We start from the raw sequence: 20988 nt of genomic DNA on the forward strand, positions 1-20988 counted from the left end.
GAAACATTCAGGCTTGAAAACAGAAGGTGTAACTCACGTTGTCATTCATACATTCGTGTTATTAAAAAATCGACATATGTTATATAAATTTTAGGTAAATAAAATAATTTATTCAACAAAAATTCTGTATTCATATACTATTAAAATAACTTTGAAATTTTTTGAAATTAATAATTTAGAACGAAAATTTCTAACCTGTTGGTATTCCTAAGTAACATAATATATAATAGACATACGCAACTTACGCAACTTTTAGAACAATATCGATCTTGTAGCTGGGCATTATTGTCGTATTAACAAGTGGACAAACGCAACATTGCCATGTTACAGTTGCCCACTTACCCCACGCTCCACTTAGTGCAGATGCTCAACTTCAGTAAAATCAGCTATTATCTCAACAAACAAACACACAAAGCAAGGCCGGTTTTCAATCAGCCTCAAGTACCGAGCGGCTAGTGTACCAAATGTTTCTATAACTTTAGAAAAACATTATATTTTTACGGTAAACAGTTGATGTAATAACTCATGAATTTAATTTAATATTAATAATATTAATATATTAATAATAATAATATTAATATTATTAGTTAAAAGTTTTAAATAAAATACAATAGAAGAATGAAGAGGGCTTATCACAGCAATTAAACGTTCGTAAGATCTTTAGCGATTCCATATTCTATAATATGTATGTTTAATTAGAGCAGAACTAAATAATATGTACTGTTTGCATATACTTTTAATTGGAATAGCGTAGGAGCTTTACTCTAACTACACACCTTACTAATGAATCATGTGGTAAATAAGTCAGCTAGAGCTCCTAGAGGGTCAGGGGTAAAATCGGCCACGCTATTGCATTGCTCCTGTTAGCCTTGGTATCGTAGGTGTCTGCTTAACAACAGGTGGATCGTACGCTTAGGTGCCACTATTGTAGTATAAAAAATGTCATTTTTTTTATAATTTTAGTTCTCAAAGCAGTCTATCTCATCTCAAATCATTCATAAACAAAAAAAGCGTAAATAATAAAGTGATGGGTGATTTATGACGAGAGTGATAGAGGAAAAAGATATTTAAATAAAATTGTTTAAATTCAATAAAATCAATTGAAACGAGTCAGCTGGTGAAGTAATTTGCGGTGACGTCGATTCATCTCCGGGATTAGAGAACGGGTCCAATCTATTCATAGCTAGGGTCGCTCCGTGCTTATAAATGATTGATTTGCTTCGTACACTTGTTTACTTTATAACATATCGATGTTAAAGGTATTTATGATATTATTAATACAAAAATAAAAATGAATTGCCGAAACAAATTTACGTATAAATAAAATCGATTTATCTATAATATAAAAATGAGTCGCTAAATGTGTTGCTAAGCGCAAAACTCGAGAACGGTTGGACCGATTTCGCTAATTCTTTTTTTAAAATATTCCTTGAAGTACGAGGATGGTTCTTACGGAGAGAAAAATTCAAAAAAAAAAAAAATTTAAATTTCCTGAAAAAGTCTAAAAACAACACTTTTCTATACTCCCATACAAAAGATTTGTGATAATACTTAAAAGTCAATTTGAACTTTAATACCATACGATAAAGTTTGTGTTAGGCGATACAAAGTTCGCCGGGTCAGCTAGTTTACGAATAAATATGGCTGTACAGTCTTAGCCTAACGACGAAATTTTTTAACTTTCAGCTAGTTAATACTAAATATTAATTATAGTTATAGGTTACGGTGGGCAAAACAAATGAGTTCACGTTATTTTTGGCGTAAACTTGTGGAGGCCTATGTCCAGCAGTGGACTGTATAGGCTGTAATGATGATGATGATGATGATGATAGGTTACGGTGCATTGTTGGTTGGGGTAACTCTTTAGAAGTAAGTTTTGTGACTGTTCGACTTCAACAACAATACTGTAATTCTGTTATTTTTGTATTTTCACTTTTATAAATGTAAGATCTTTCAAAAATAATACTCGGTACTTAAAGCAATGAGTTCAAAGTAACAAATATGTAATTTAAATTCGTTATACTAGAAACATATATAATGCAATAACATAATAACTACCAATTTTGTAAAGCAGAAAGATTTGATGTTTTTGTTTGATTCATGATCATCATCATCATTACAGCCTATACAGTCCACTGCTGGACATAGGCCTCCACAAGTTAACGCCAAAAATAACGTAAACTCATGTGTTTTGCCCATAGTCACCACGCTGGGCAGGCGGGTTGGTGACCGATTTTGTTTGATTGTAATGGATGAATTCAAGAACGACTGGACCATTTTAATAATTCTTTAACCAATAGAATGCTACGTTATCCTTACTAAGTGACATTGACTTCATTTTAACTGAAAATCGGGCCGAAAAAATCGTGTAGCTGGCGCTGCCTTGATGTAGAGTAAGTAGGTATATGAAATAATTAACTCGAAAAAAATGTGTTAACCTAAAATAAAAAAGTGTGTGTGTCAGCTCCGACGCACGACTGGAGTTTACTCCTTCAGATCAACTGTCTAAAAAGGCATAAAAAAGGCTAAGAAAAAAATGAATACCACATCAAATGGTAAATAAACGAATGAAATAGCGCCATCTATCGGAACTCGATAGGGTGAGATGGCACGCCAAAACGTAACGAGGTCGTTCGGTCAGTAGATTTTACACCTCATATGTTTTTCATACCGGGGGTCTTATATAAATATTGAGACTTAAGGAGTGAACTCTAATAACTACTAATAAAGTTCAATAAAAAATGGGTGAACAATAACAATCTGTGTAAAACGGAATTGTAATATTCATATCTAATGCATTAACAGCTAAAAAAAAAACCCTAAAAAGATTTATAGGTACATAAATATGTAGTACGTTAATTAAATAATCATAACATTTGAATAAATTATCGTCTCAATTATCGAAAACTACCCCCGTTTAAATAAAGAAAAAAAGTATTAAAACAAACAAACATTTTAAATATTGGGTTAGCTAAGCAAATACCCGCGGCCCGGGGCGACGGACATTTTAAACAAGTATAAACAGACTTGTTAGCAATTAGCCGGGAGCGGTGGACACACAATAATCAAACATGTGGTGTTTGATTGGATTATTTAAACAATTTTAAAGATATTTTTTATACTACTGCGGTAGCCAGTATGCGTAATGTCCAACTGATGGTGAGCGGATGCCATAATCTACAGGAGCCAAGCGTATTGCCGATTCTAGTCGCGACTCACACCAGGGTTTTTGACTACCACAGGAAATACTACTTGGCAGCAGTATTATTTAACCGTTATCCTTTGTAAGGTTTTACCTATACTTAAAACTTCTATATATATATATATATAAATCAATTGCTGTTCGTTTGTCTAAAACTCGAGAATGATTGGACCGTTTGCCTAATTTTGATATTGGAATATTTGTGAAAGTTTTGGATAAGTTTAACTGGTGAAAAATTTAAATAACGAGTAACGTAAAATTAGTCAAAACGACTATTTAATTTTCCCATACAAAATGTTCCTAGCTGTAAAACATTTGATGTTTTTGTCAAAAAAAAATTGTCACTATGTTGTTAAATATTTATAGTTGCGTTCAGAAAGTTCTCTGTCCATATTTTTCACATTCACATGTTGATATGATACGAAATCCACCAGGTCATCTAGTTATAAGTTATAAAGTTTTTTTTTTATGTCATTAGGTCGGCAAACAAGCGTACGGCTCACCTGATGGTAAGCGATTACCGTAGCTTATAGACGCCTGCAACACCAGACGCATCGCAAGCGCGTTACCGACCCAATCCCCAATCCCCCCAGGAGCTCTGGTCACCTTACTCACCAACAGGAACACAATACTGCTTGATAACAGTATTATTTTGCTGTGATCTTCTGTAAGATCGAGGTACTACCCCAGTCGGGCTGCTCCATATTTTGAGCAGGAAATTCCTGCTGTGCCCTACCTCAGTTAAACTAATATCAAAAGAAAAATTTACTAATAATTTATTCATTAATTCCTCTGAAACTACAAAAAAAGTAATAGCATTCTGTGCCGCATCGAAATCACCAAATTCGTAATAAATATTTAGGAGGTCTCGAGTAAATCTGAGGGGAACAAATGGATTTCACGATGTGTAGGATTAGTGGCTTGGCTGGGGACAAGCGGCGGTTAAATATGACGTTAACATTTCGCTACTAATTTGAGATTTGATAGTTACTATATATATTCACAATCTTCTATATATTAATACGTTAAAAATTATAACCTTTATTTAACGTTTTTTTTACGTAATATTAATACGTTTGTAAAATAGTAACATATTTTTAAAATTATTCATAAAAATACATTAATGACTAACCCGTTGGCGCAGTTTGTACCCTGCTTTCTGCTCCGAGGGTTGTGGTTTCGATTCCCACCCCGAGTCTGGGTGTAATATAAATATTTATTTATATATTTATATATGTATTATTTATAAGTATGTTTATTGAAAAAAAAAATGTAGCTATATCAGTCGGCTGTTACCTATAACACAAGCATTAAGTTGCTTACTTTAGGAATAGACGAGCGTGTGTGTGTTGTAGATATTTATTTATTTATTATTTATTAAATCAATAAAAAAAAAACCATAACACACACTACCATGGATTTGGCACACACATGCATATATATTCTTATATTTCTTATTATAGAAGTACAGTCTTCGACGACAGAACCTTAACAATGTTCAAATTTATAATTTAAATTCATTATGGTCGAATTTCGACCACTAGGCAACCACCGGTATAATTAATTTTGATTGTCTAGAAGAAGCTGCTTAGAGATAAGACCGTCTTTGTATATCAATATTTTGTATATTAAAGTCATTTATGTTAATTCCAACTAAAGTGGTGTACAATAAAGTAAGTTAGCATATGTAGCAAATAGAAAGAATATAAGATTGTACAGTAAATCAGATTGAACAATATTCCTTCGATATGTTTTTCAGATAACAACGGTATCCACCGGTTTTCTGTTTCAGCGTCAAAATCTATTGTATCTGTCAGACATTCCAATTAACATTACCATTTCAATTCTTTCTATCACTTCCAGGTGATTGAAGTACCAACCAATAAAACTAAATTGTCAACATGATTTTTTTTAAATCGTACGATTATTAAAAGCATTTCTTTCTAAAAAGTAAGTAACTAAATAAAAATACATAATATGCACATTTTACAAATTATTCGTTTATCAATAAATCTTTTTAATGAAAATAAATAAATAAATAAGTCACTTTAAAACTTCTTTTGTTTCCTGCATGTCACAGCTTGTTCAATTATAAACGGATGTTAATTTCCTGTAATTTGTAACGTAAATCAATTATCGAAAATAATAACCATATCGAAAATGTGTTTCGAAAATAATTATAAGGTGTGTTAGACAGATTTAGTATTGGTTTGAATTGTTTAAAATTATTGTATTAATTATTAGTTTCTTTACGGTTACGGTCATTTTATGTCATAATGAAAATACAATATACTACAAAGATTTATTATTGCATAATTATATCAATCATTATCAATTAACTAAAGAAAGTTTAGGAAGACGTAAAATTGTCATACCTATCTGTATGTAATAGGTTAGGCTCTATCTCATCTTCCGTTCGCCCTCGCCAAATCACACTTTTCGTAACGCCCTCGTCACGCATTACTTACACCAGCTTACTCCCAAGTCAAGCCTGCGTAGAGAAGTTTTACTTCAAAAATTATTCATTTTGTGCCGAACATTATAAGAAAACATCTTATCATTGAACTATTTATCATTACGTTTCATTTTTATCAGTACGTATCATTAAAAAATGGTGAGGCGTACCAAGATTTAACCCTTCTCATATATATGATATTTTTGGAAAAAACTTAGCTAATCAGCAGACTTAGCTCGGCTCAAAACTTTCATTCCAACTATAACTCAGAATTTAAAAAAAAAACGAGAGTGCTTTAGACTACATGCGTGAAGTAAAACCTGAGAAACGTAACTCTCTCTCTTTCTATCTTCACTAACTTATCTCTCCCTCTCAACTTCCGTTCACCTCGCCCAATCACACTTTTTGTAACGCTCTCGTCACGCATTCACCAGCTTACATCCCTACAGCCTTACACCCTTACAGTCTAGTGAGCGTAAAGAAGTTTTTCTTAAAAAAAAAAAAAAAAAAACGAAGTTCTGACAAAAACACGATACATTAACGTCTCTAAAATTTATATCATCATAACGGGAGCGATCAATTATCCCAATAGTTATATAATTCAAACAACTAGCATTGGAAACAAACTCCGACAACAATATAGGCCATAACGAATTTCTAAAGCAAACATTAAATTTCGTAACACGAACCAAAAACGGGTGCCCCTATGTTGCACCAACTTCTTTAACTTTGCATCTACATTCACCTCTATTTTCAAGTACTAAAGTCGAAAATTGTTTAACAACAGCTATTAATAAGTTGGCATATCGTGTAGAGTATGAACAATGGCGAGCGCAGGGGTGCGCAAAGCATTCAGTACTGGCTCTTTAACAAGCATTGTACCAATTTGATTTATATTCATTATTCTTACTCGTATTATTATTTAGCATGAAATCAAGTGCGAATTCACTTCCATTTTATTGTCAGAAACTAAACAATTATTCAGTTAATTAAGATTTTTATAGATTTTGTTTGCTGCTTCGATTATTTTGTTGCTTAAACGCTTCTAGTATAAAAGTCATTATTTTTAGAATTACGCCTGTACTGCTTTAGACCTTTGATATAAGTTATAAAACATAAATTATCTTTACCCTAAAAAAACAATACGTAAAAAACACTTTAATTACAAATAATTATACCTGTGTTACTTATTACGTACGAGAATATCTCATTCTGTACTTCACTTCAGCCTATCGCAGTCCACTGACATAGGCCTCTCTAAGCGCTATTTTTGGCGCGAACTCATATTGTGTGTCCTCGTGTCATTTTGTACCTATTCCCCCAATAATATCTTCACAAGTACAATACCTTTTTTCGATTTGTTTTATACAGTTATAAAAACAAAATATTGGTCTTTTAATTTATTTTCATTTAACGTTTAAACTACTAACTCGATTAGAAATATTTCATAATTAAAAAATAATGACTATTCAAAAGTAATAATATTGCATTTAATTTGAATTTTGCTATAATATAGTAAAATAGATCATATAAACCACGACTCATTACAGTGGATCAAGAACTATAAATATCATTACTGATGAGAATCAAAATTAAATATGATTCTATGACGATAAAAATAAGTTACTTAGTAAATAGTCGTCTATCTTGTTATTTAATATTATTAAGATTATTCCTTAGAGTGAAATGAAGAATGCGAATTGTAGTTGGTCAAAACTGTTTCCTAGTTTAAGTAATAAAATTATTTTTAATTGTAATTTGCAAATTACTATTTCATACAAGACAAGTTTAAACGTCTTATACAAATAAGTTTTTTTTTTAATTTGTTTATCTTTTTTATTATTTTAAATTGGGATCATAAGGTTTAAAATAATCAACAAATAATACAAAAATTAAAAAATATATTTTCACAATTCGATATGACTAGATATAAACTTTGGTAAATCGTTTCAAAGGTCACGTTAAATTTATTGTCTTAATTATATTTTTTTGTAAAATACATACATTTATCTCTGAGTGACTAGGTCTTTTTACATAAAAATTGTATATAAAAATATTTTTCATTAAGTTTGAGCGTTCACTATACTTTGACTTCTATAGAAGTCTCTACCTACGTATCTTTGGTCATTGTAATAAAAATTACTTTGAGAGTAATATGCTTCACTAGCATAGCCATATTTCTCGTTGTAACTATAACTATGATTGGAAACAGGGCTGTAGTTACACATATATTCATTTGTATTTGAATGCTTTCTATTCTTAGCTGTTTCAAATGCATTCTTAAATATCTCATAATTCTTTTGGTTGAAGTACTCTTTAGGACCATTTTGCAATGTCGAATCTATGTTATCATAATTGCCACTATATTGGTTGTAACAATTTTTTTGAAACATATCGTCGCCTAAGCTAGCTGGATGTGTGAAAAATCCTGTCCCTGTTGTCGATGTTATACAGTTACCTCCTTTGTTATTGACTGAAACTGTTACATTTCCAACGTTTATTAGCACTCCTTCTGACGTTTGAAGGAAATTAGATCCATTCGGGAAAGGTTTGCTAAATCCCTGAAAATTCCTGTATCCGTCGCCACTACAGTCCTCACTTTTGCTGGAAACGAATATATCTCTGAAGGCGTCTTTATTTACTTTATCAACAGCTGAATAATTTTTCTCATAATTAAAGCTAAAGTCAGCAGCAGGTAACTGTCCCGAGTTAATACTATCTAATGATTCTAAGGTTTGACTCAAAGCAAAAATGTAGTTGTGAGCAAATCGTAACGTTTCAATTTTAGTTAGTTTCGTATCTTCGGGGAATGTTGGCAGGACGCATCTCAACCGATCCAGAGCTTCGTTGAGCATGTGCATCCTATTTCTCTCTCTGTCGTTAGCTTTCATTCTTCTATTTCTCTTTATTCTAAGAATCTGCGTTGGACTTTTGCATCTCGTTACCCTGTTTTTACCATTCGCGTATTTTCTCTTCGGTTTGTTTGGATCTTTTGATTTCTTGTCTTTTGATTTTACTGGTGTTGATGTATTATCAAGCGGTTGAAAGTCTTCAAAATCCTTGACTTCTTTAACTTGTGCAGGGAAGGGATAGAACTCATCTGGAAAAAGCTTTCTCCTCACGTGATCTTCTTTAGTAGGTGTCAAGGAAACTCCCAGGTCTATAGTATCGTGTTTTATGGGAGTGCTTGTGGCGGATGTAGGCGTAGCCAAGGAGTCTGTGTAAGATCTTTCAAAACCAGAATCATTGCTGCAGATGCTGTCGTTAAAATCGCAATAGTCTTCGAAGTCGGTCCCAAACATTTTTTCTTAATCTGTAATAGAAATATTTTTTTAGTTAGACTTGAATAGTAAGGAATATATTTAAATCTATTGTTGTTTTTATTTATCATTTAATACATGGATACAAAAATTTTGCATCATAACGCTTCAGCCTGTAATATCTCACTACTGGGCATAGGCATCTTGTCCCATGTAGGAGAAGGGTCAGAGCTTAATCTACCACGCTGCTGCGGGTTGTCGGATATATTCCCTACTATGAGTAACGATCGCTATCAGGCGTACATGATAACAACCGGGACCGACGGCTTAACGTGCTCTCCGAGGCACGGTGGAGAGACTGGACAAGGACTGCACAAACACCCAGACCACGGCAAACACCTGTATGGCCAGTACAAATGTTAGTCATGTCCGGGGATCGAATCCGCAACCGCCAGCGCAACAGGTACAGGTAAATACATTTCTTTATAACACCATAATTGTAAAAGTGTGAATTGTACCTTTATTTGTTACCAAAAAAACACTTTTTTTTTGCTCAAAATATTAAGGGGACATAAAAATAATTTAAAGCTCCGTCCCCTCCCATTATCGCGTAAATATTAAAAATGCGTGATTTAATATTCTTATAGATATAATTAATACTAATTTGGATCATCTAGTATATATCATTGTCTCAACATAAATTTAAAGTTTTTATTGAAAAAAAAATAATAGATAATGCGTATTACATAGTTGATAACGACGTGTGGACTTAGTAATGCCGTATTTAAAGCAAGGTATTACTTTTATACTAAAACACAGTTTATATATTATTTTCAAAATAGTAACTGCGGAGTTTCTCGTCGGTTCTTCTCTGCAGAATCGACATTCCGAATCGGTTGGAGCTTTACTTTTAAAAACTAATAATAGCCTTAAAATTTTAAATTTGTATAATGACGAAGCGAAAGTGCTTTTAAAGCCTATTTGAATAGAGTTGTTTTTGATTTTGATTTTATGAAGTACGAGTTTTCCCTAAGATGAATTTAATTTTCTATCCATAACTAACTGTCACCAGTGACTCCATTCGCATATAAAATGTATATTGATCATTTAGAACTTGAGATTTTATTCAGAATTTTTCGAATTACATTTTTTTCTTAAATATACCGATAATCAAGTGAAAATTTAGTAATTTTATTAATATTGCAGATTTTCAGTAAAAACTACACCATTTGGTCAAACATTTTTTATATCACGCTCCATATGCTTAACTCAGTAATTTTCATGTCAAATCCAACCCCTTAGCGACAGATCGCGTGAGCAATGTGTTACGGCAAAGTCAGTTGAACTTTATCACTTCCGACTTCCGGTCTGTGATTTCCGGCGAAGGGTCGCTTAAAAAGTTAATTTGTCTATGCACTTCACGCAATTATTTGTAAAATGGAATTTATTTTTGAAAATGAAGAAAAAGAATTGACCGTTACTTTTAATCCACTGCATGAAACCAAGTCTTTATAAATTTTGTTTTAAATATTAAAAACGAAATGAATGAGGTTGTTTTTTTTTTCAAATATATAGGTGATCAATTTTTAACTTATCTACTAAAATGTAAATCAAAATCAAAATATAAATCAGCATTTAAATTAAAACACAATTAAAATATATTATTTTAAAAAAACGGAAGCGATTTTATTTAAAAACTAAATTGGCAATTTTTTTTTCGACTTTTTTAAAACTTTGGAAGGTTATTATGGAAAAAATTTGAAATTTCAGAAAATGACTTATATGGCAGTTTATAAGACGACGTCTACCGGATCGGCTACTCTATACATCTATATACACACAAACACACAGGATATCGGAGTCCACAGCTGGAGATAGGCCTCCAAAAGTTCGCGCCAAAAATGGCATGAGCTCGTGTGTTTTGCCCATAGTCACCGCGTTGGGCAGACGGGTAGTGACCGCAGGGCTGGCTTTGTCGCACCGAAAATGCTGCTGCCCGTCTTCAGTCTGTGTATTTTAAAGCCAGCAGTTGGATAGTTATCCCGCAGTCTGTCTGTGATTTCAAAATAACTGTGTTTTTTCAACTGGATATAGTTCTTTACATAGTACTAAAACAGAACGAAACTATTTAAAAATTTTGTCTGTCTGCCTGAATGTGATTAAATTTTTTGTCTGTGTTTCTGTTTGTCCGGGCTAATCTCCGGAACAGCTGAACCTATTTTTATGGGCCCTTAACTGAAGGATAGAAAAGGTTATGGATCAACATAATTATAAGCTATTTAATTCAGAAATTCATGTAGCTTATAGCTTACACGGCAACATATACTTTTTATTCCATAATTCCCATGGGATCAGGATCACACTGTTAAAAAAAGTAATGAGTGTCCATATAAATCATCCATATAAATCTTCCACATGAACGAAGTCGCGGGTACGGCTAGTTTTGAATTAGTTTTGAAAAACAAGTTTATATAAGATAGAGACCGTCAACATATGAAATTATATTCTAAGACGTATCGAATACAAATCGATTTTTAAAAATAGTTATGTACATAAAATTTTCTCATCTATTATTGATACTCAATTACGTTATGTACATAAAATTTTCTAATAAATATTATAAAGGCTGATGAAATCTGAACATAAAAAAAAAAACAAATATAAAAGATTAGAACGAAACAAAATGTGCTATGCATTCAGGTCTTACCAAAAAATCCACATAGGCTGAATAATAAAATTGGTATATGCTAACAACCTAGCTTAACTATTTCGCCTACTTTATTATATGAAGTGTAAGTATTCAAATCAACAAGTGACCACCAATAAAACAAAATTCCTTTCGGATTCACGCTTGGCGCGTGACATGCACGTGTCTGCACTGTGTCTGCACGTGTGCAATCAGGAACAAGTTACATTTTAATTTAGTTAACGTAACTTAATAATTGTTCTGGTATTTTATGTTATTAAATATATTTTTTATTTTCTGACGTAATAAATCGAAAAAAAAAATGTTTAAAAGAAATCTGGTCCATTGCACGTATTGTGAAAATTGCACTTTTATCACATATCGTGATAAATTAAATAAAAATTTATATAATTTAGAAACTAAACCACTTTTTTCAAACTATTTTTTATTACAGTAGTATACAGCTTAAAAACTAAATTCCAACGATTTCTTTTTGTCTCGTTCTTATTTTAACTAAGGTAGGTGTATCAGTGTACGATCATCTCTTTCGTGCATACTCCATTCTACATGATATTAGCTAAATCATCTGTTCTTTTGGTTCCATTGACAACCATCATAATAAAAGAAGTTAAACCTTTTTTTGCAAATTGAAAAATTTAAAAACAAAAATATATATAAATCGTAACAGTCGCTTGGTCAAGTGACCACATGACGCGCATGTGCAGGTGGCACACGCCTGGCACGCGTCACGCGTCACTTCCCTCGTTAATTTACACACGCAACGATTGCTTGGTATTTAACTTCTCGTTTCAATATCATTTTAATTAAAATTTAAGTGTAGACCTGCAAACATAGTTTGACTATCTAATTCTGTATCAAATCAAAACAATTTTATTCAAATAGGCATCAAAAGCATTTTCGAATTATCGTTTTACAAATTAAAATTTTGAAAGTGATTGTTACTTTTAAAAGTGAAGCTACCGTATTCGGTATTTAGATTCTACAGAGAAGAATTAGCAAAAAACTTCGTAGTTGCTTTTAAAATAATATATAAACTGTGTTTTAGTACATAATGCCTAATAGTAACATAGGCTTCTCCTTTGTGCCAGAAATTATGGCGCGAACTCTTGTTTTTTGCGCATGTACGCCTTTTTTAGGGATTTTTATTTAGGTTGATTACATATATTAACAAGTGGGTCTCGGATCTTATATTTTAAGTATAGTTTTTTTTTTATTTATTTATCTGCATACAGCTGCACATCCTTTTTTACAATTACAAAGTAGCATTTTTAATAAATTTTCCGAAGCAGATTGATGATGAGATTGGTTCATAGGTAGGTAATTAGATAGAGATATTACTAAAATACTTCTGGATTTGCAGCTAATCGACTATAAGTGTGCAAATGTTGCATCAGATTTGGGAGATAAGGAAGATAAAAGAATACGCGTGTTTATGACAGTTGCTTTGATCTAATACTTGAACCTTAATGTATTTTTAATCTGTAATTTTTTCCAGAGCATCATACAGACTCACAATAAATATAGTATATGTAACATTGCTGCTAAGTTATCAAATAACCCAAAAAAACCGGTTTGTTCGAAATATATTCGTTTTTATATATTTAAGTGTTTTTTTTATAAATTTAACGTATATCTAACTGAGGTATCATAACTGAGGTAGGGCACAGCAGGAATTTCCTGCTCAAAATATGGAGCAGCCCGACTGGGGTAGTACCTCGACCTTACGGAAGATCACAGCAAAATAATACTGTTTTCAAGCAGTATTGTGTACCAACAGGAACACAGTAAGGTGACCAGAGCTCCTGGGGGGATTGGGGATAGGGTCGGCAACGTGCTTGCGATGCTTCTGATGTTGCAGGTGTCTATAAGCTACGGTAATCGCTTACCATCAGGTGAGCCGTACGCTTGTTTGCCGACCTAGTGACATAAAAAAAATATCTTTAAAAAAACATGACTTTAAAGAAAATATTATGCTGCTATATTAATTTACCATTTTTTTAAACGACTAAAAATCAATCTCACAATATAATTTTGATAGAAGTTGTAATTTCGAGTATAGAAAACTAAATCCCATTGGTTAAATTTATTCAACCCCCAGAGATCGTAGGTCAAAATCCCCAGGCGCTCCACTAATTCAAAAATTTCAAATTATGATTTTCGAAAAGTTTATTTATATTTTCAATATAATCTACATAGTAATATATCGACATAGCGCTATTCCACGCGGACATGATATATACAGGAAGTTATCTGTAAACGTTTAGATCTTAAGTTGTGAATTGTAAATATGTATAACATGGTAAAATTTCGAAATAAATCTTATACTATTAAACGAGCAATTCTTGTATATATATATATATATATATATAGAATCTGGATCTCGGAAACGACTCCAACGATTTTCTTAAAATTTAGTATATAGGAGGTTTCGGGGGAGATAAATCTATCTAGCTAGGATTCATTTTCAGAAAATGTCGTTTTATCCCTGTTTTTAGGGAGTGAAAAAAATGTCGTTAGAATGCGAAGGTAAATTTCGCATTTGTTAATTTAGTTGCAATAGCTCGGTGGGAAATCGGTCGGTCGGGATCAACCGAGAAGATCATGGTTCAAATCCCCATGTCCCTGATCAATTATTTTTTCTTTTTCTTTTTCTAATTGCACTCGTTATTTTTTATTTAAATAGGCTGTTCTTATTTTTTATTATTATGTCGGTAAAATCGAAAAATATTATTCATATTTTATCAATATGTAATTTGTATTTATACTTTATGATTTCCAAAAAACACGATTTACTAAAAATACCGAGCTTAGCTCGGTCACCCGGGTACTGAACACTTATAAACGGTAGTAAGTTACTACATAAACTATGAAATACTAAAACCTAATGATTCATAACTGCCTATAAAACTTATTGAAGTGAAGATCTAGCGACGCTACGCGTCTACGACGCACTACAAACGCGCCTCGTAGCATAGCGTAGCTGTTGCAAGCAACATTATCAATTATACACACAACCCAAGCTAATAAAAGCGTGGTACAATCAAAGTTATTGAAGGAATAAAACTATCATTATAAATTTGTTTTATATTATCAAAAATCTATAGGTATATGAAGGATGCCTAACACTTAAATTCATTCGTAGCCTTATTCACAATTCGTTGATTATGAAAAGCATTAAAAATTATACCTGTATTTAGCAGTGGTTCTGCTGTTATTTTAATATAAATTACAATTACAAAGTATAGTTAAACACATTGTCAGGCCTTATAATTTATAAAACTATTATAACACTACCTCTGACTACATTGAAATGATAAATTATATCCCTTGAGACTGAATTTCGACTCCCCGTTCAAAACTATTTGTATCCAGTTTTCTAATAACATATATTACAATTACACATATAAAATAGAGTATAGTGTAAATTATTACGATAAAAAAATAGAAATTTACTGTTTGTCTGTGTGCGTTAGTTTTGTTTTGTTTAGGTAACTGTGTATAAAAACTCGGACATAGTATATATAGTATATGACATAAATATTTACATACATTCAACCTTCTTGTAAAGATTAGTTATCATGTAACTGCCTTCACGGTTACCTATTTCACGCTTTATCAGAAAATTATAAAAACAAAATTCAATTGTACCTATATATATCGTAAAAACAAAATCGTCATCAAAAGTTGCCAGTTACAAATTATAAGTCCTTAACTATCTATTACTTGTAAATCCATCTTCTTGTATAAATTTATTGAATGCAACAGCTCGTCTCATAGTTGTTTCTTTTGTTTTATAATTATTTATTTACTATTGCAAAACAAATGTTAATCTAAACACAACTCTTAATAATTTAACTTATAGAAATAAAAAAAAGAAACTCACGAAAGCAATAATTTTTGAACACAAAATCAAAACACTAAAATCACGTGTCACTGTCATTAAACTATTAAATTAAAAATATATAAATTATCCATGACTAGTACTATCTGTGGCCGCGTGCTCCCGCGCCTGTGACGCTACTGTGGGCCGAGCGACGCTCACCCTAGTTTTATGGTGAAAATTTCCAATGGAATATTGTAGGTGTACGAGGACACGCCCCATTCTCGAATATGGCGATAGAAAATATTAGACGGAAATTTTGTCTACACAGATTGTTAATTTAAAATATTTCAAAAAATTATTATTTACTAGTGGTCGCCCAGAGGTCGAAATTCGACCACAGTTAATTTAAATTATAAGTTTGAACATTACTAAGGTTCTGTTGTGAAATATACTTCTATAATAATAAACAAAAGGATAGGTATATGCGTGTCTCTCAAATACATGGTAGTTTGTGTGATTTTTTTTAAAATGAATTAAAGTATTTTTTATGCATCATAAAAATAATTTAGCTTTTTGCACTCTTTCTCTATGTAAAATATAAATGTGCGAATTTCGTAATCCTCTATTCACGCAATTTTTGTATAAGGGGATACAAAGCCTACGTATTAATTATTAGTAATGGTTGGCCCAGAGGTCGAAATTCGATCATAATTAATTGAAGTTAAAAGTTTGAACATTATTAAGATTCTGTTGTCAAAGACTATACTTCTATAATATTAAACAAAAGAGAATATAGGTATGCGTGTGTGTGTAAGGTTTTTTTTTATTGATTTAATGTATGTATAGAACGTAAAACATTTAATTGCTATAGCTTATATACAATCAGTTAGTCAAAATTTCGTTATTAAAAAGGGCTTTAAAAGCATTCATACATTTATAAAGCATTTTTTCATAATTTATTTCAATGCAATTACCACAGGATACTTCACTGAATAAAGATCCCGCTTAGAAGAATCAGCCAAATACTCACAACAAACAAGTGAATCTTTTACAAATCGTTAATATTACTCATACAAGTAATTACGACTGTGTACAAGCTAATTAGAACTACTATAATATCAGTCATATATAATTATGAATGTCAGTGCAACTAAACCCAAAAACACAAAGTTGGAACAGCATACGACCCGCCATATACCGCCCGTTACCGTAGGCTCTAGGCGTCAGTATTACAAACCCTTAGGCGACCCTACAACAATGCATCCACATCTAAGATCATTCATGAACTCCGCTATCTAAAAGAACATCGCTGATGAAGAGCAGCATTTTTTGACTGTGGTCTTCTGTAATGTTAACGTATTTATTTTCATCAGTCGGTCTGCTTCGGATTTTAAGCAAGATATTGTTTTTTGTGTATAACCTTAATAAAAAGTACTTTTATTGCTGATTTGATAGTTTCCATAGTCATTTTAAGTGATGAGAATTTATGAAATTAATAACATAAATTAATCACAGATATAACATAAAAAAATTCTTTGAATCATCTTTTTTTATGTCACTAGGTCGGCAAACAAGCGTACGGCTCACCTGATGGTAAGCGATTACCGTAGCTTAACCTTAATAAAAAGTACTTTTATTGCTGATTTGATAGTTTCCATAGTCATTTTAAGTGATGAGAATTTATGAAATTAATAACATAAATTAATCACAGATATAACATAAAAAAATTCTTTGAATCATCTTTTTTTTTATGTCACTAGGTCGGCAAACAAGCGTACGGCTCACCTGATGGTAAGCGATTACCGTAGCTTATAGACACCTGCAACACCAGAAGCATCGCAAGCGCGTTGTCGACCCTACCCCTAATTCCTCCCAGGAGCTCTGGTCACCTTACTCACCAACAGGAACACAATACTGCTTGAAAACTTGGTACGTACAGGTTTGTCTTAGGTGTAGGTAGGTGACCAAATCAACTCTTTACTAACTGCTAAATTAGTTGATTACGTAGTATTGGAAATATTAGTAAAGTCAATAAATGTGTTAGGTAACTAAAATATAAACAGATGCGAATAAACGCGTTCACCGTTAACTTGTTTAGTTAACGAGTTAATAGTGCATGAAAATGTCTTTTTGTAACACAACCCTTTATCGATATCGACGTGTAATAAATTACGTTAATATTTGATTTGTCACACGACTCAGATCCATGCGTTAGAAAAAAATGTGGACGCCAATTTTTGGTAACGTTTTATGATGTAAAAGCAACACATCATACATTTTCAGAAGGCCTGTTTACCAGTGATAACTAATCGAACCATTAACGATATCCAACAGGTAAAGGTCACTGATAAGTATTTTCTATTCACCGTCGCATTCCTCTGAATCTGTTTGATATTTCTATTCACAACCAGTAACCAAGTGGTATTGAAAGACACCCCAAGGTTCAGTTGCACCTCCTGCTGATAAGTGTATATAATAACCTATCAAAAACTATGTACAAGATAAAATTTGTCAGCCCGTAATTATCTAAATACGAAAACGAATATTTATGTCCATTATTCCTGGGCATTGTAATTTTCAAGTAACCTCTGTTTCATGACACCAGCAAAAAGGTACAATTTCCCAACCAGTTCAACACAATATGTCTGAAGAACCTGTTAGACCGAAAAAATTACCTATCGCTTTTTTTGACACAAAAAATTAACTATCAAATTTTCAATTTTATCTTATCAAATTTACTAGAAGAAACATTTCCGTCGTTAAAAATTTTGGTGTACTATTTTGTATCAATAAATTCATATCGCTTCAGCTTGTAATACCCCACTACTGGGCATAGGCCACTTTCCCCATGTAGGAGAAGGATCAAAGCAAGGATTTAGATATTGAGAGGGAGCGGAGGGCACTGTCAGTTAGAGCGAACATGTTAGCTCGAAGGTTTGCTCGTTGCTCAGCCCAAGTAAAGATAACACTTTTTAGAGCATATTGTACCTCGTTTTATACGTGTAGCTTATGGGCGGACTACACAAAGAAAAGATACAGTGACCTCCGTGTCCTCTACAATAATGCATTCAGGATACTGTTGGGGCTGCCCCGATGCTGCAGCGCCTCAGGCATGTTTGCAGACGCAAGAACCGACTGCTTCCACACCACCATGCGTAAGCGATGCGCATCTTTTGTGCGTAGAGTAACGGGCAGCCAAAACAGTGTGCTGAAGATGATCGCGGAGCGTTTTGACTGCTTCTACCTCCGGCATTGCTGCGATAGACACCTTGCGATACAAATGCCGGAGCGAAAGCTTTAAATATTAATTATTATTATTATTCATATTGGACATTTTGTGATTGTTATTAGTTTCATTTTATTATTGTAATTGTATTTTTAAAATTGTCGTGACATTTATTAATTTTTTTTTTAAGTTATGTTTGATTATAAGAATTGAAGACAGTCAAATTGTTTTATGGGTCAAATTGTTGCCTGAAATAAAGAATTATTACTATTATTATAAAGCTAAATCCACCACGCTGCTCCAATGCGGGTTGACAGATACATTCCCTACTACGAGTAACGATTAGAAGGGAAGGACGAGTTAGGTGTACGTGATAACAACCGGGAACGACAGCTTAACGTGCTCTCCGAGGCACAGTCGGAGACCCACAAGTATTAACAACCAGACCTGAAATAAATATTTGTGTAAACACAAATATCCACTCCGAGCGGGAATCGAACCCGCGATCCGCGGTGTTCAGGCGTCGCCGACACGGCACACGCGCCATCACACCAGTAGTGCTATTCTGTAAGAACATTTTCGTGTCTCGACAGCGGAATCCGCGGTGAGATATCAAATTCGTATTCATTAAAACTCGACAGTCCCGTAGCGCCACACTTGTGAGTGCGGCGACGAGTCGAACCCTGTTGCGTGACAACGTTGACATTTAATAGTATGAATTCGGTATTCTGTAAGGGGATTTACCACTTCACACATCACAATTCGAGACTTGATTCGACACTTGACTTCATATACATATTCTAAAATAAAGTCATAAGAAAAGAATATCGATAAAATAAACATAGCTCTAAATTGCCGCTCTTCGATTCGACACTCACTTCACATCGCTTGTGCGTACGGAATGTTTACAGAATTCCAAACCAAGGTGAAGTGGGTTCGCTTTCGAAGTGAGCGCTGTCACTCGGTTGAAGCTCGATATCGAAATTGTTATTTACAGAATAGCACTGCAGAGCGGTCGTCTGTAAATTCATAAAAAAAAAAAAAAAATATATATATATATATATATATATATATATATATATATATATATATATATATATATATATATATATATATATATATATATATATATATATATATATAAACTAATTCTGTGCCGAATGTCATATTTTTTTATTATTTTCCAGATGATCGGGCGATAAACATCCGTGTATGTTTTAACAAATGTTGATCGTCACGGCTCAATGGCGATTTCTTGCCGAGTGGTGACAAATTGCGATACGCGTGTTAAACGAACGGGTTCGAACTTGGCATTGCACTTTGTATAACTAGACGTCCCTTTTGACTTCACTCACGTTGTTCCGATATTTGTTAAATGGGTTGGCATTACTTATATACCTACTTTAGTTAGCGCTATATGGAACATTCCAACAAGATAACAAGATTTTGGGTTTGCAATTACAAAATATATTTATAATTTCCTCATGTGTGAGTATTACACAAAAAAATAATACAAAAAGAAAAAAATACATGATCAAATTTTTGCACCAGTTTTCCATCTGCCGTAACGAATAGTTAAAAGTTAACAAAATTTTGCGTGTCATTAAATAAAGTAACAAAAGAAAATCACACTTTGCTTATTTAACTTACTTTGGTGGCTATACTGAATTAACATGGATTAGTACTACCGCTGAATCAAGACTTGGCAAATTTCTTGATAAAAATAGGCCATGTGTTTTTGATCTCCACTTATGATTGTACATACCAAGTATTTTGTCAAAAAACACTCCTTTAAGTTTTTGCACTTATCACTTTAGCCTATCGCAGTCCACTGCTGGACATAGGCCTCCTCATGTGTTTTGCCCATAGTCACCACGCTGGGCAGGTGGGTTGGTGACCGCAGGGCTGGCTTTGTCACACCGAAGACGCTGCTGTCCCTCTTCGGCCTGTGTTTTTCAAAGCCAACATCTTATTCGGCTTTTTAAGTTCCAAGGTGATAGTTTACCTGTGTCATCCCTTAGTCACCTCTTACGACGTCTACGAGACGAGTGGGGTGGCTATATTCTCTATACTGCCGTAGCCACACATCAGTTTTATCATCATCATCATCATCATCATTTCAGCCTAATAGAGTCCACTGCTGGACATAGACCTCCACAAGTTCGCGCCAAAAATGAACTCATTCAAAACCAGCTGTTAGGTGTTTAACCCACCATCGGTCAGCATTTTAAGTTCCAAGGTAGTATTGGAACTGTGTTACCCCTTAGTTGCCTCTTACAACACCCACGGGACGAGAGGGGGTGGCTATATTCTTA

At 33.0% G+C, this 20988-nt stretch overlaps 1 protein-coding gene across 1 annotated transcript; it reads right to left on the reverse strand.

Moving 5' to 3' along the window:
* Positions 1–7720: 7720 nt before the first annotated feature.
* LOC123654806 (basic helix-loop-helix neural transcription factor TAP) lies at positions 7721–8959 on the reverse strand. Its single transcript, XM_045590691.1, has one exon. It carries the CDS (start codon positions 8957–8959, stop codon positions 7721–7723), a length of 1239 nt encoding a protein of 412 aa, XP_045446647.1.
* Positions 8960–20988: the final 12029 nt, after the last annotated feature.

The sequence above is a fragment of the Melitaea cinxia genome, chromosome 6 (genome assembly GCF_905220565.1).
Source record: "Melitaea cinxia chromosome 6, ilMelCinx1.1, whole genome shotgun sequence".
NCBI classification, from domain to species: Eukaryota; Metazoa; Arthropoda; class Insecta; order Lepidoptera; family Nymphalidae; genus Melitaea; species Melitaea cinxia.